Here is a 17,866-nt window from a genome sequence, read left to right on the forward strand (position 1 = left end):
CAGAGTTATACGTCCCCTTTCCACCACAGATCATGAGACAGCACCAGCAATGCATCTGACGATGATGTGGTGGTGTAACGACCCCAAGACTGTGGTAGGGCCTTGTGCTGAGGCAAGGAGGGCACACTATAGCATCTTTATTTTTCTGAGGCTTTCGCCACATGTATTTTTGTTTGATGTGTACATTTTATGTTTAGCATTTTTTTAACCATTTTTGACTTGAAATGTTGGCTTTTTTATGTTAAATGATATACAGATCAGTGAATTGAGCTTGTTTTAGAAAAAGCGTTTGTATGATTTGTCAATTTTTTATATTTTTTATATTTTGTTCCATGGTTGGGAACTTCTGTTCCTCAGGTTGTTGGAATGTTTTTGTGCAAATAAATTTATCATTTACATTTATGTTGAATTATGCAAATTCTATTAATCTACTCTTTTGAGTTGATTATTACCAAACAAAAAATAGATTGAATAATCTGCACTATTTTAATTATACATTTTCAACTCCCCCTCTCCTTTATTATAATTTATATTAAAAACTGCAAAATGGCCTGTTCAATATCACTTTTATGTTTTGTTTTGAAAATACACTTTTAATAGAGTAAAATAAATGAACTTTTTAATTTTATAGGTCAGCCGTCAAAATAAGCTTTTTGCCGCACATGTTCTATATGATGACACAACAGTGACATAAAACAAGGTCAACAGCCATAAAATAAGTCGGTGCTCTCAGAAAAAAATTAACTTTCAAAAAGTAATGTACTTTAAAAACTTTTCTGTACATCAAAACAGTTCAAAAAGTAAAGAAAAGCGATAAAACGCATAGTGATACCGGACCGACAGAGAGACCGACCGACCGACATAGTGAACTATAGAGTCGCGTCCACACGCGACTCTAAAAAGTTTCAAAAGATGATGATGACCTTTTCACTAAACTTTGTTTTGTGACATGACCTTTGTATGTAGGCCCTATACACATCATCCACCACCCGTCCGCCGTACCGTGCGCGTGTACCAACACACCACCACCGCGAGAGCAAAACAACTGCCCGATAACTAGGCTAGTCTAGCTCCACCAAAGATGACTGTTTTCATCTAAATGCTCGTTCTTTCATAACATAATGCATTTTTCAATACCGGATACCGAGGAATTTACATCAGAAAATGGTTCTACATACACGGTAAATGTTTAGAATATGCTTTGTTATCAACAATACACAGATTTTAATATCAAGTAGCCTAGGGGCCTAGCTAGGCTAGGCCTATATGCTCATTCATAGCATTTGTCAAAATACTGGCTCGAATGGTTGTCGCGGTCTGGTCGCATTGGGACAGCCACGTCGTATTATTGGGGTTCAATTTCACTAGGCCTAGTATTAGCTGGCCTAGCCCTGTAGCTCTGTTTTTGTTACCCTATAGGCTATGACATGATAGACACCATGCATAATATAATACAAATAGGCTAGCCACAGTATAGTTATTAATGCCTAGGCCTAGTAGGCCTTGCTTGAAATTGTATAATTTATTTTATTTTCTGTAAAATTTGTGTTTCTGAGCATGTGCGGAATGACTTAAAAACTATTAAAATTCTTTTCAAGACTGAAATTTTCTGAAACAGTCTAGTAATGCACGCAATTGAATGATCCTCTTTACGGAGAGGTGCGTCATACCTTATGAATACAGGTCCTCCTAAATACCAAGACCTACCAAGACCTGTCAATTTAAAGTGTTAATTTAACGAAATATGATATATATATATATATAGACTTCTAATAGCATTTCCAACAATAAAACCTCAATTTTACCGCTATATTGACACCAAAAATGTTAAATAACCGACAAGCTTTGCGTTGATGCATACGTTGCGTCACAAATGTCCAGATTGCGTCAACTAGTATGGCTCACTGACACTTGACGCAGCTCTCGTGTCATAGGCCTACTGTGTCGTAGGCCTACATTTAACATTTTTAATTTTTTTTTAATATTTCGTTTAAACACTTTAAATTGACAGGTCTTGGTAGTTCTTGGTAGGTATTGGTAGGTCTTGGTATTTAGGAGGACCCATGAATACCATGTCGCACCCCTTTTTGATGCATTGTGACCATGTTGTTCATGATATGGTGGGTGTAAGGTGACGGACATTGACACACCATCCGGCATTCTTCATCAAACTTTTGTTTTCAAACTGTGAATTTGTAATCAAATTACTATAATTAAATTAATCTGCTTTCAAATTGAATTTCAGTGCTACCACTTGCACGTGAATGGTGTGGAGCATTCAATGTTGCGTTACAGCCAACTTCATGATTTCAATGAAAAATTAAAGAAAGAATTTGGTAGTGAGATCATCAACAACTTTAAATTTCCACCTAAAAAGTTACTTGGACTAAACCAAATCCAAAAAGAGGAAAGAAGAGAGAAATTAGAACATTACATTCAACTATGTGAGTATAAGTGACACAATGGCTTGATGCAGCAGATAATATCCTTGCTAATAACAGTAACAATGAGTCCTGAGTTAAAATCTGTACTCATGGTAAAAAACAACACAACTTTTGGAGTTTCTTTTCAATCCTAATTTCCTAATGTGCCCAAATATGGTAGTGATATGCCCAAATATGGTAGTGATATGCCCAAATATGGTAGTGATATGCCCAAATATGGTAGTGATATGCTCCAATATGGTAGTGATACATGTCATCATTATGTCCGTATATGAGCACATCACAGTGTAGACAGACAGACATTGTTTAGACTGACGGATGTGAAATGAAGGCCAATTCCAAATCAATGGAAACAAATTTGACAGACATTAATAAATCTTTTGGAATTTCTTTTGTACAGTAAGTCAAGATGCGAGAGTCGCAAATAGTGATGTGTTTAACGGATTTCTTATTAGTGCACAAAAAGAAACGGAGAAAGGAATACCAGAAAGTGTTGAACTAAACGTGTATCTTATGAATGGTCACAAAATTACAGTAGATATTATGTCAACTGACCAGGCTGAAGATGTTCTTGAGGTCAGTGATCAGTTTTAATTATCAGATTATTATTATTTCAACAAATATCAATTATTCCAAAAAAAAAAAACATGTGTGGATTAGCAGTTAGAAGCCATAGTGGCACTGCAGCCTGTTTTTTGTGGTTTGTACTTGTTTAATAAGCTTGGTTCAAGTCCAGTTACAGTCCTAGTGTTTTTCTGACAGCCAATACAGCATCACTAACTAAGCCTCTATAAGCTACCGTGGCTCTGTAACATGATGGTATACATATTGTGTACTTGCTTACCAATCCCAGGGTCCTTAGTTCAAATCATGTTATACAGCCAATATATAAATTTAATACCACTACCTAAGCCTCATATGAAACTTGGTTTAGGAGGCATGGGTAATTGGTGAGTCGTGTGTTTGCTGTTGGATTGTGTAAACATTTAAAAAATAAATATTCTACTTTAAAACATTTAAAAAAAAAGTATCCAATCAAAAGTCTGTGTAAAAAACAATTACATTTACATAATGCATCAAACTACATGTAACATTATGATGATAACTGTAACATGTGTTTGTTTAATAGACCATAGCATTTTTGGGAACTAGAGGCAGGTTTAATCCAACAGCATATTGTTATACTATCAATAACTTTGTTGACTCAGTAGGGAGCAAGTCAATACACCATCAGGCAAAGTTTGAGGAAGTGTAGTTAAAACAAACAACATAATACCAAGGTTGAATACAAGGGTATATAGTCTGGTTTGTGCAGGTTTTTGGGGGCTTTGCGCTGTAAAATCTGTAATTACCCTAAAAAGTTAAGTTTTTCACCCAAAAAGACAAACTTATGGCAACTTCAAACAATTTTATAATTTATCTCCTTTAATTGTTTGTTTTGATTGGGATCTTGTCAATTTTAATTGGTTTGAAGGAGGATTTAGATTGATGTCTGGTTGTTGATTTGAGTTTTTTTTTTGGTGGTATGTGGGTTTGCATCGTCATGAGTACATATTCGCTTCTTAAATGGAAGTTAAATTAATTGGAATGCAGTCATTTAAAAAAAAAAATTTTCACTAACATAACAATAACATTATAATAAACTGAAAAAATAAATGTACTTTATTTACACAATTATATGTATTGTTAGGATATCAATTTGCTGGTTCATACAATTTAAAAAAAATAGGAATTTAAAGTATGTACAGTAATAATATATATAGTGAACTGGTAGTGAAGTTGACACGGAATCAACTTTACAATGTATTATTACATTACAATATTCTAATGAATCTTGTCTATTAATCTAATAGCCATTACCAGCGGGATCTCTTCTATCTCCCTTCCTGGTTCACAAAGTTAACTGAATGGCGATGTTTTCTTGGGAATAATATTTATTTATTTTATTCATATTGTGCAATGCACGCTAATCTGAATAGAATATAAAACACAATTGAAATGAAAGAAGTTATAGTCGAAGTACTGTAAATAATGAAAAAAATACTATTAGTCATCAGGCTTTATAGTAAATATTATATTTAAAACAAATGTAAACAGCAAGTAATGTAAAAAGTTAGTAATTTATAATTATGAAATCCAGTGTAACAAGTGTAACAGGTGTTTAAGAAGTTGGCTTAAACAGTAATAAACTTGGTTTATTATTTACAGTTTAAGAATAATATTAGCTGATTCAGCCTGTCTACTGTATATGTCACCAGTATGATACAGTATGTAGGCAAACTCAATTATACAGCACACATGTGACCTTCCTCTTCCTAGATTCAATAGTGCAGGCATCACATGTGACACACATTAGATGCTGTATTTTGGAATTACCCTATGATACTGGATAAATATTTTCATATTGATGTTGAGATACAATACAGCGCTGAGAATCGTGTGATAAAAATATTCACTATTTTGACTTTTTTTTTAAAACAAAGACTCAATCGTACTTGAATTTAGATTTTCATCCATATTGTATATCTTATATCCTCTTTATTCCAAAAAATACTGACCAACTTTCCCTCACGTGGTCAAATGTAAAAAACATGTCAAAAAATATCAAGAATATTAACCCCACAGGTTTTAAATTAGAGGAGAGTTTCATTCGAATATTAATAAATTAACAGTTTTATTTTAATGTTGTTTTTTTGTAGGCAGTTGCAACAAAGGTTGAACTATCAGAGCAATATGTATATTACTTTGGTTTGTATCTTGTCAAGAAAGATGAATCAAGTGCATTCAGTAGTAAGTGCTTATTATGTCACCTGCTTGTATTCTTGCCATTTGATTGGTTAAAGGCATCACAGGCCGTTCATTATTTTTCACTAATGAACGGCACTATTGAACAAATTTACCTTTTTGTAAAAATTCAAGTAAAATAACTTTGTCAAGCTGTCAGCTAGACTTCAGTTCAGTTGATCAGTTGTTGTGTGTTACGATGCCGATGGGCTCCTTTCCAGCAACTGGATGGTTTTTATGTGTAGTCTAGTCGAGACCAGTTGTTAGTTAATACTAATTTACAATACATAAACTCTATCTCATTACTAAATTGAAACCAGAGAAAAATGTTTTCATAACTGAATTATATTTCAATTTTCAGTTGTTCGTAAAATTCATGATTTTGAATCGCCATACATTTCCTTGAATTCTGCTAAAGGACCGCATAGAATAGTTGTAAGAAAATCGTAAGTTTTTTTTTCACTCCACTATCTTTTCATCGCATCAAATTTTACAAACCAAACAAGGGACGATTTATTGTTTGTCAATAATTCAGACTTTATATCATATTTTAACGTCCCATGCATATCTTATACACTGTACAATAGATTGTCGTGAGCCTAAAGTACAGTATGTCAACATTTTTTTAATGTATTGTAAATTTTAATAATTTGTCGTCATGATCTCTTAGATATTGGGATCCTGTATTTGATGATGATTTAAAGGAAGACAGGGTTGCCATGAATCTTTTGTTTATTCAGGTGAAGTCTAAACAAATTGTCCTTTTTAGTTTTACTTTCTAAAGACTGATTAAGTTTCTTAACAATTATCCTTTTTTTGTGACTTATAACTTTTTCATTTCTTGATGAAATTAAATTACATTAATGTTCTTCTTTGCTGTAAATGGTGTCAAGAAAATAGAACCATTTTTGGGTAAATGTATTAAGTGGTGACGTTAATGTTATTGTAGGCTGTGAATGATGTAGAGAGAGAATGGGTCGTTTGTAGCAAGGAACAGCGTCGCAATTTAGATACATTAAAAAGGAAAAACTCACGGAAAGAGGTAAGCCTTCCCTTTTATATCAAGAAATAGACTTTGTAATATAACATTTTTTTTAAATATGCACAAATGTTTGCCTTTTGAAAACTGACTTAATCAAAATCATTTTATAAATTGTTTTATAAGCAATTTTGATAAATCTGATCTAATACATTTGCCACAAAGTTTTTGAAATTTTGTGCTACTAAATCCAAAACTAAAACTACGCCAAATCCAAGTAATGGTGATTTTATCTTCACATATATTGTTGATGCAATTTACTTTAATTTTGCAGTACGTAAAAGAAGTTCGGAGTATGAAATTTTACAATTATATCAAGTTTAAACCGAGTATTTCCGATTATCCAGAGGAGAATGTTCCAGTTGTCGTACATGCAGGAAATCGGGAGATTATCTTCACGGTACGGACTCCTGACGGATCTTACAAGGAAGGGACGTTTAAAATAACAAGGATGAGGTGCTGGAGAATAACATCTGTGAGTTACAAATAATGTCACAGTATGTGACAAATAATAATGTCACATAATGTGACATTAATGATAATGTCACATAATGTGACATAATATTAATGTGACATAAATAAATAATGTCACATAATGTGACAAAAATAATAATGTCACATAATGTGACAAAAATAATAATGTCACATAATGCGACATAAATAATAATGTCACATAATGTGACATCAATAATAATGTCCAATAATGTGACATCAATAATAATGTCACATAATGTGACATAAATAATAATGTCACATAATGTGACAAAAATAATAATGTCACATAATGTGACAAAATAATAATGTCACATAATGTGACATAAATAATAATGTCAATGTGACATAAATAATAATGTTACATAATGTGACATAAATAATAATGTCAGATAATGTGACATAAATAATAGTCACATAATGTGACAAAAATAATAATGTCACATAATGTGACATAAATAATAATGTCACATAATGTGACATAAATAATAATGTCACATAATGTGACATAAATAATAATGTCAGATAATGTGACATTAATGATGATGTCACATAATATGACATAAATAATAATGTCACATAATATGATAAAAATAATAATGTGACATAAATAATAATGTTAGAGGTGATAAGGTGATGATGTCATATTTATGAAGTGATGATGTCATATTATGGAAGTGATGTCATATTTATGAAGTGATGATGTCATATTTATGAAGTGATGATGTCATATTAAGTATATGATGATGTCATATTAAGTAAGTGATGATGTCATATTAAGTAAGTGATGATGTCATATTTAAGAATTGATGATGTCATTATTATGAAGTGATGATGTCATATTAAGTAAGTGATGATGTCATAAAGAAGGGGATTTAAATGTACAGCAATTTTTTCTCTTTCAGGCAAACGAAGATAATAGTAAATCATTAGAGCTTTCATTTGAATATTTAATGGCAAAGGATAGTCTGAAGTGGATCACAATCAAAACAGAAGATGCTATCCTAATGAGTCTCTGTTTACAGGGCATGGTTGATGAACTTATTATGTGCAAGAAAGGCCTAAAAATGAAAAAGGTATCAACATTTTGTTTAACATCATGACATTTCAATCTCCAAGACAATAACAATTTGGGCTATCATTTTATTTTAATCTTTAACCTATAAACGTATTTAAATTTACATGCTATCTTTCTGGTTTGAATTTCAGTTTTTAAATCTGTTTCTGTTGTAAATGTTTTTTCTTTGTCCTAGTGAGCCATAATACTGTTCTGTTTTTTCTTTGTCCTAGTGAGCCATAATACTGTTCTGTTTTTTCTTTGTCCTAGTGAGCCATAATACTGTTCTGTTTTTTCTTTGTCCTAGTGAGCCATAATACTGTTCTGTTTTTTCTTTGTCCTAGTGAGCCATAATACTGTTCTATTTTTTCTTTGCATTTGTCATTATTATCTAAATAAATGCTTATGAAAATTAATTGAAACATTTTGATTTAATCTTTTTTCTACAGCCCTCAGATCGAATTAAAGGTCCTCAAAGGCAGTACAAGAGCAGAGATGGTGGAATCATTATTACAAGATCAACCACCAACAATGCCGCTGCCATTCCAGACCCTCCGGTATTTTATAACTAATTCTAATAATCAAATTCAAAATCCAATAATGTCATTTTACTTCAATAATAAAGTCCTATTCATTTCATTTATTCATGGTCAAACTCAGTAAAATATAGTCCATGGTTTGAAATCATTTTCGTTTGTTTAAAGTTAAAAATTCACATAAAAATTAGTCAAAAAGGTTAAAATTTGGTAAAATACGATAAAATACATCGTATAAAGACCTCTAAAGTCAGAAGTTCTTCACAAAATAAGACACAGAGAAAAAACATTCTCCAAATATAGACTGGAAACTCTGACAAACATTTTTAAAAATCTCAACTTTTTCAGATTAAAACTTTGTTGTTTTCTTAGCACTACTTTCAATTGATTGTAAGGTTTCTTCATTTTACTAATTTGTTTAGGTTTTACAAAAGCCACAAGAGATCCATTCAGATCAAAAAAAGAATTCAGTAAGTAATTTGGTTTATTTTATTTTAAGTTAGCAACAAATTTAGAATCTAAGACCATGGCGCTGAAAGGCTTAGAATTCATATTGCAATTCATCTTGTCTAAGTCTAATACTATGCTTAAGAACTTTATTGCAATCCGCCCCAGGCCCATACCCATATTAACATTTTTAATTCCAGTCTTCATCTATTTCGTCGTAGCTGTTTCTAAGTTGTTTTAATTGTCTTTGTTTCTGTTAAATCAAGCTGTAAGTGGCGGATTTGTTTCTGCTGCTGTTTTTGATTTTAAAATAAAAATAAAAAATATTTGCTAGACTTGTAATTTAATTAATTTATTTGTCCTTAGTTTTCTAGCTTTGTAAAATTAATTTTTTTTTTTTAATGACCATACACCCAAGTGATAACTGAATACAAGGTCATAAACCTAGAATTGATGAATTTGGTCCAAAATTAAACCAAACTCCACTTTATGCAAATAATACCTCCATATAATAAAAATACTAATGTTCAATTTATATAGCGCAAAATGCAGTTTGGCTCTAAGCGCTGAACAATCAACAGAAAATGTTATAAAAGAGAAAAAGATATATGTAGAAAGTAGAAATTAAAAAGGGATTTGACGAGTGACTCAGCTTTCCTGATTGAGTTTGAAAGGGCGTTCCAAAGAACAGCAGCTGACCAGGAAAAGGCGCGTTGTCCATAATATTTTGTTGAAGGCCGTGTAAAGCTCTGTCTTCACTGTAAAACTTTATGTGACAACAAAATGTGATGTGCCTATGATATATGGACATATCACTACCATAATTGGGTATATCACACTTTTTTAAAAAACTAGTTTGATAGTGTAGACAGAGCTTAAGTATAGGCCTGAATAAAACCTATGATAGGTCGTCTCAATATCGAAGTTGAATGGAATCAATTTGTAGAACTTTCTCAATTTTATTGTTTTCGTTTCAGGAAAAAATGCATTCAACTTTGCCACCAAAAAGTAGAGGAGCAGCAGCTCACATTGAGAACGAAATCTTTGAAGGGATTGGTGATGATGACCTTTAAACTTTATCTCGGTGTAAAGTTCAAAGGTCAAACGAGTCTATACAATTGGATATAGAATACATTTTAATTAAATTATAACATATCTAAATTTGTAAAGATTATGTAAATATAGAAAACAGTGATCATGTTGTAACTTTCATAATATGAAAGATTAAAAGATTTTAAATATTTTTTCACAAAGAAATTGGTTAAAACAATATTTTATTTGAAAATATCTACTACAAATTATGTAGGTAAAAAAGTAACTTATTTTTATCAAACACCAAATGTGCTTTAGTAGTATTATATAAGCATTGAGAAGGTCAAAGGTCAATTAAACATTTGGTAGGTGAAAGGTTATTATACTATGGACATTGGATATTTGAAATTGATTCTGTTCTTCCTTTGTTGTGGGTAATTGTATTATTCATTTTAAGAAAACACTAATTTTAGAGGTATAGAATGTTTTATGTTTAATTAAGCATTTTTAATGAATCAGCATTATTATCTCATAATTTGGCATATTTTTTCTTAGATTTTTACCCAATTTTTGTACGTACAGTAATTATAATCCATAACAGATTTGTAATAACAAATATTACAGTATTTGTTGTTACATCAATTTGGTGCTTATAAAAACTGTCCTTTTTAATAGAAGCATTTATGCAAACTACCAATTTTTCCAGGAATTGTTTAATATTTGGCAGCTAGTTATTCAGTTTAGTGCTAATTTATAACACTGACATACTACTATATATTTGATGTCATTTTGCTTCCATCATGGTAAACCATGTAAGTTTCACTTTGCTGAAACCAAATAATTAATTTGATAAAAACTAGTTCAGTACTAATCGGTAGATTGAGCGGATGAACCAGCAGATGAGTACAAGGTTCTTGGTGCCTATATTTGCTTTAAGAACATGCTGACCAATCATAAAACCAAAATGGTTTGTAAGCATCTTACGCAAGGATGATCCCTCTCTTGTTTTTGTCAAATTACTTTCTTCCATTCCTTGCCAGTTAGTCATAAGTTCATATAAATTTTAGATATTATTATTTTCATCTGTAGTATTTCATTTATGGTAATTGTACTTATATATATTTTAGCATTACATAGTGTAAGCCCACTATCTTGTATTAATAGCAATACTACTATACTGTTTTTCTTTGTCATTTATTTGAAAGAAATTGAAATTATTAACACGCACTTATAAAACCCTGTGTGTTTCAAAATTCATAATTTTCATTTTATTATTCATCTCACCGAATATTATATATATTAGTTTCAAATTTCATTTGTATTATTACTGGACCATAATAAACACCACCAAATAAAGAACTGTGTAGGTTTTTTTTCTATATTTGATAACTTGAGTTTTCTTTCTGACAATTGTCACTATATTTATATTAATAAAAACCACCAAAGAATGCAGCAGCAGCAGCAAGAAAGGCGACACTTTTTTAAATAGCGCCCTCTCTATCAGCGGCGGTAAAATTGATTTTTATGATCGGCAGTTTTTTGTGTGTGTGGTTGTTGTTCGGCGTATGACTAGCTAAGGCAGAAAGAATGATTCTGTTTTCTCTTTGAATTTTAGAGGTAAATAATAACTTAAGTAATCAGTGTTTTAGTTAACATACATTTCATTTAGTGCAACCGTAATTATAGTTTTAATACCTCTCATAATAGTCTTATTCTTAGCCAAAAAATCGTTGGCCTAGCCCTATTCTATAATAATAAATATGCCTTTTATGGTACGACTGTCCTGGCTGGGGGTTGACCTGCTGGCCGAGTAGTCCCACCTAAGCCAGGGCGGATGGGCTAGACCTACTCTACATGAATCTTGAAATGAATAGCAGACAATGTTTTAAAAAAGTAATTAAGGCTAGGCTATGCTTATCATAATCATATGGATCTTTTTTTTTACCAACAGAAGATCTCCACTTCTTCACAGGAGATTACATAAAAAAGATGTCATATCCTGATACCTTTGAACCACAATCTAAGATGACAAGTTTGCTGAATACAAATGGTTACTTCACAGTTATATAAATAGTATATCATATTGCCAAATCAATAAGTATTTCAAACAGTATTGGAAATATAGCACACACACAGTGCCATTCATTGTTTTGTTTGAGGTTAAATAGAGGTTGAATTTTCTATCTAAATTAAAAACATTTATTATAATTCTCTTTTTTTATATAGATGTTGTGTCTGAATCATCTATAAAACGAACACCACTGCAGACTCTTTCACCAAATTCACCGTCACTGCTGCTACGATCAAGAAGAAGTTCCACTAAACGTAGATCTCCACTTTTTGATAAATTTGTCCAAGTGTCTCAATCGACGCCAATCTGCAGATCCAGTTGGCAATTTAACGCAATAAACGACAACAAGAAACAAGATGCTGTTACGTATACCAACCTGCCGCTCTGGGACACTCCAATCACTTATACCAAGACTCCAGAAGTCTCGGTCGGTTCTTCAAACTTCTCCCTGTTGGAGGACATGTCAATTCCAGAAGTAACCACCTCAATACCATCTTTGGGTCACATCAACATGCCCTGCGAAAGCTTTGAAATTCACAATGATGTGGATAGTTCAAAATCCTCGAATGAAATCTGCAGCACGTGCGATGAGAGCTTTGTAAAGTCTGATAACAAAGAAAACGATGTTGTACCAAGTTCTTGTCTCTACGAAGACATCAGTAGCGATGATAATGACCTGCTATTCCATTCAAGGAACAGCAATTCCAAGATTTATCTTGTGCCAGCACTAGAAGATGACATCGCCATAGAAAATCTAGAGGACAAAGAACCTGCATCATGTGAGACATCATTGACCCGTCACACTACTTCAAGCTCAAACATGTGTCAGACCTCAAGCTCAAATGAGTGTTCTGCATCATCAAGTCTCAATAAGCCCCAAATATCAAGTCTTAGTGCGAGTCACACTTCAGATTCAAGTCTCCAAATGGCAAGCTCAAGTTCTAGCAGCAACCACCAAACATCAAACTTAAGCCTTAGTGAGAGACAAATGCCGAACTCAAGAAGTGATCATCAGACAACATCAGACTCAAGTCTTAGTGAGCTTCAGACATCAAGTCAATTTGGTGACAATGAAGATAGTGACGGTGGTGGTGCTGCTGCTGATCTCTCGCAAAATGCAAGTTGCAATAAGTTTGAGCAAGAGGAGGCATTTGAATTGTCTTTGGAAGAGATTCAATACTTAATTGAGAATGAAATGTTCCTCCACAGTCCAACAGGACCAAGACCGGTCGCTTGTTCATCCGATGGATACATCCCAGTTTCTTTGCAAGCTTATGAACCAGAAGAAGGAGAAACCGATCAAACTGATGAATCATCTCTTCTGCAAGACGACGATATATCGGATAGCTCACTCTCACCCGGTGAAATTGGATCAAGTTTGTTCTCAGATAAATCTAGCACCTCCAGTGAAAGTGGCAGGAGATCCAGTACCAGTTCAAATACACAAAATTTACGTCCAGCATCTGACAGTCTCCATGACAACTCGGCGAGTCAAGAAGATTCCTGTTCAGGGGAATCATATGAGGTAGCAAGTCTTACATCCGATACAGAATCACATCATGATGTTGAGGAAGAAGATGATGATGACGACTTTAAAACGGCAAATATGACGTTTTCCTCTCCAGAAGAAACGGGCAAATCTCAATATTTCAAAGATTATATAGGTGTGTGCGATGATCTGTTAGCAGTGATAGGGGAGTCTGACATGGGTGTAAGCAGTTCGGCAGGTGTCCAAATTAGAGAAGACCTTCCATTAACGGATAATGTTGCAGAATCTGGGGTTCTGTGTGATGAAAACTGGTCTCTGCGAGTTCCAACCGACTCCTTGACCTACCAAAATGAAGTTGACTTATGGGAGTGCCATGCCCTGCAAAATGATCTTGTGGATTATTTTGGAGCTACTAATAATGATCTCGTGCCCAATAATTTGACCAAAGATACGGACCTTCATAAGTACAATAGTGCTCTGCAACAGGACGTAGAGGATCTTGAAGAACCATCACATAATTTGGGTGAAATATTTGAAAATGTGAACAGTGACGTTCATGACGCCGAGTCATGTGTGCTCTCAACCTATGAACCTCTGGAATGTGTTATTGAAAACCTGTGTTTCAATTTACCAGATGATGTTGAAAGTCAACTGAAAATAAAAGAACAACATTTTTCTTCAGCTGATTGTCATCAAGTCATCACTGACAAAAAAATGGCCTGTAATATTGAGAATTTGGAGAAACCTGCATCAGAAACCGGCAAAACAGAATTAGAAATGGAGAAACTTGCATTAGAAATGGAGAAAACTGGATTGGAAATGGAAAAACCTGCATCGGAAATGGAAAACTCTGCATCAGAAATGGAAAAACTTGCATTAGAAATGGAGAAAACTGGATTGGAAATGGAAAAACCTGCATCGGAAATGGAAAACTCTGCATCAGAAATGGAAAAACTTGCATTAGAAATGGAGAAAACTGGATTGGAAATGGAAAAACCTGCATCGGAAATGGAAAACTCTGCATCAGAAATGGAAAAACTTGAATTAGAAATGGAGAAAACTGGATTGGAAATGGAAAAACCTGCATCGGAAATGGAAAACTCTGCATCAGAAATGGAAAAACTTGCATTAGAAATGGAGAAAACTGGATTGGAAATGGGAAAACCTGCATCGGAAATGGAAAAGTCTGCATCAGAAATGGAAAAACTTGCATTAGAAATGGAGAAAACTGGATTGGAAATGGAAAAACCTGCATCGGAAATGGAAAACTCTGCATCAGAAATGGAAAAACTTGAATTAGAAATGGAGAAAACTGGATTGGAAATGGAAAAACCTGCATCGGAAATGGAAAACTCTGCATCAGAAATTGAAAAACTTGCATTAGAAATGGAGAAAACTGGATTGGAAATGGAAAAACCTGCATCCGAAATGGAAAACTCTGCATCAGAAATAGAAAAACTTGCATTAGAAATGGAGAAAACTGGATTGGAAATGGAAAAACCTGCATCGGAAATGGAAAACTCTGCATCAGAAATAGAAAAACTTGCATTAGAAATGGAGAAAACTGGATTGGAAATGGAAAAACCTGCATCGGAAATGGAAAACTCTGCATCAGAAATGGAAAAACCAGCATCGGAAATAGAAAAACCTGTATCGGAAATGGAGAAACCAGAATCAGAAATGGAAAAACCAGCACCAGAAGTGGAAAAAACTGAATTGGAAATGGAGACACCAGCATTGGAAAATATTGAATACGTTCATTTGTTAGTTGATGATGATGATGATGATGATGAATGGGAGAACATTTCATATGATGACGAGGATTGTCTTCAAGAAGCCATTGCTGCTGATGGCACCTCCTTGATCAAGAATGAGAACCAGACAGCAGTTCAAAACGAGTACATCAAGGGTAAGTAAAATATACAAATAATTATTATAGTAGAACACTAAACACGCAAAACAAGGATGTATACACAATTGCGTCCAGGTTGGAACTAAGCTTTAGGGGTGTCTCTTAGTTAAGCGTGGTTCCCACTAGCGACGCAACACAAGGATGTATACACAATTGCGTCCAGGTTGGAACTAAGCTTTAGGGGTGTCTCTTAGTTAGGGGGTGTCCAAGGGTGGGGAGTTTTTGTGTGGCTTCAAATAAAACCAACGTGTAACATTTTTTTTGGTGATTTTTTTTAAAATCAAATTATTTCTTTTTTTTTCTTCTGTAGACTCTGACCGTCAACCTGAAGGTCGTCTAGTCCAACAGAAAAAGAGCATACCCAGTGGTCATACCAAGTGGTCTTGTGCAATTCTTTAACTCCGTCTATCAAGTATCTTTTTCTAATCCTGTACTGAAGGCACTGAGATACTGCATGTGCCTACAGGAGATCCTTAAAAATATCTACAGATTTAGCCCTTTATTTTATTATAGTTTTATTGGATCCTTTTGGTGTCTATTGACTAAAACACAGATTACTTTTGAGGTATTATTAGATGCTAATAAAGGAATGTTTTTTATAAAGAATTATTTATAAATATTCCTATAGGTCTACTGATTAATCTTCTGAAATTAATAATGCTAAATTCTTTGATTCTTTTTTTATTGAAAAACTTAAATCTGTTACCAAAATAAGATCAATTTTTACATTAGTTAGTTGTTTACTTTACAGCTTCAAAACAGTAATGTATTTGAGTGTTTTGACATTGATGTGTTTAAAGACGATGTTCCAAATATAGTTCATGTTTATGTAAATAGTTTAATGCTTTGAAATATTTATTTTGTAAAGTATATTACAGTGTTATAGTAATACAGACTTATTAACCAAATGCACAATTATACTATTTTGTTAAGTAATTGTGTAAATACAGTAGTAAAAAATGTTTAAAACAATATGCTTATATTTAAATACATTTTCTTTGCAATATTTCTTTTCTATTGATACAGTGTTAATCTAATCAGATACATTTATATATATATTTTGTTAGTAACTATACTTACATTATTCATATCACCTTGATCTTTTATTAGTTTTGTTGTTGAAATTGAAATATAAATTATATTAAGACAAACATTACAATTTGTTTCAAAATAAAATGTTGTTCATGAATCTCGAAGATTATTATTAATGAGAAAGACCGTAATAACGCGTACGCCTCTAGAAATCCCTTTCAAAAACTGCTTAATAAAATCATATTCAAATTGATTGAGAACTATACATGACTTTTAATATTCTTTCTTTAAATGCAGTAATGGATATGCGTATGCCCAAAAGACAAACGCCACCAATTCCGCAGGCGCTCTCACGACTATTGACCAATCAGATCATTGCAGGCTTTTTTTAGAATTATAGCCTGCCGCCTTTGTTGCATGCTGCAAACGTTACATTTCAACGAGCATAAAAAGCGGAAAAGTGAGTAATAATGTAATGTTTTGAGAAGGAAAACTCAATACACATCTTAAGAATGTTAATGTGTTTAACGTCACGATAAGTAGCAATGTATAGATTTGTTAATGTAATAATAAGCTTAAGCTAATCGCTAGGCCTAGGAAGGAGCCTCTTTTTCCATTTTGGCACACGCACTTTGTGGTGCCCTCTTGGTTGGTTGGGCATCATCATAGACTTAAACCAGTATTGAGTAGCCTAAGCCCGAGTGGCGAGCACTTTCTCAAAACGAAATGACAAGACGACGCTGTTGCCTTGTCATATACGCCTAGATTCCTACAAATTTGATTTTATTATTAAACATAATTGAATAAAGGCAAAAAAAACAGGTCCAAAGTCAAGCGGGATACTAGTCTAATCCCAATCAGAGTTAGCACCCTCTGTAGGCATGCCTAGGTTAACGGTAATAATAAACATTACAAAAAGTAAAATAGAACATTAATCTAAAATAGGCCTAATGGTAAAATAATTCTGTTTTGTGGGAAAACATTCTTGATAATTATATCTAAATTGTTTTAGGAAAGGTTTTATGTCAATGTTATTCCCATAAACTATAATTCATGAGAACATGCCTAGCAAACTAAGAAACGATGCACACAAACGTAGCGTATGTTAACTATGATGACGAACATGCCAAGCAAACTAAGAAACGATGCACACAAACGTAGTGTATGGTAACTATGATGACTCGCTCGCTCGCGAGGTATGTCGTCGTTGCTAGGTAAACTATCTATTTAGATATATTATTTTAATATTATTTATTACTTAAACTATAAAATAACAATCAATATAATTTCTTATGACCACTAATTGTATTGCAAACTATACTAGTGGCGCTATAATAATCTTTGTTTTACCTTGCATACTGACCTCCCTTTCTAACTTAATTCTAGTCAGTCAAGTTTATTTTTTTCTTTTCTATTTATATGTCAAAACACAAACGCGTTGCTACGTGCGTTTGCCTACGCGGGCTGAGACGTCGACTTTTGAATAGGGAAAATCGAATTCTATAAAAAAACAAAGTGTATATTAACGACC

The 17,866-nt window shown here is 33.1% G+C and overlaps 2 protein-coding genes across 2 annotated transcripts; both read left to right on the plus strand.

Annotated features, from left to right (window-relative positions):
* The first annotated feature begins 1,042 nt into the window (after positions 1-1,042).
* On the plus strand, positions 1,043-9,899 carry LOC140040048 (sorting nexin-17-like). Its single transcript, XM_072085702.1, has 12 exons — positions 1,043-1,181; positions 2,246-2,444; positions 2,845-3,020; positions 5,144-5,234; positions 5,590-5,674; positions 5,899-5,968; positions 6,178-6,270; positions 6,542-6,742; positions 7,665-7,835; positions 8,266-8,373; positions 8,775-8,822; positions 9,777-9,899. Exons 1-12 carry the CDS (start codon positions 1,122-1,124, stop codon positions 9,870-9,872), a joined length of 1,398 nt encoding a protein of 465 aa, XP_071941803.1. The 5' UTR covers positions 1,043-1,121; the 3' UTR covers positions 9,873-9,899.
* A 1,491-nt stretch (positions 9,900-11,390) lies between these two features.
* On the plus strand, positions 11,391-16,550 carry LOC140040042 (uncharacterized). Its single transcript, XM_072085689.1, has 4 exons — positions 11,391-11,448; positions 11,783-11,881; positions 12,058-15,300; positions 15,614-16,550. The coding sequence occupies exons 2-4, from the start codon at positions 11,821-11,823 to the stop codon at positions 15,700-15,702; spliced, it is 3,393 nt and encodes a 1,130-aa protein (XP_071941790.1). The 5' UTR covers positions 11,391-11,448; positions 11,783-11,820; the 3' UTR covers positions 15,703-16,550.
* Positions 16,551-17,866: the final 1,316 nt, after the last annotated feature.

The sequence above is a fragment of the Antedon mediterranea genome, chromosome 1, assembly GCF_964355755.1.
Source record: "Antedon mediterranea chromosome 1, ecAntMedi1.1, whole genome shotgun sequence".
Lineage (NCBI taxonomy): Eukaryota > Metazoa > Echinodermata > Crinoidea > Comatulida > Antedonidae > Antedon > Antedon mediterranea.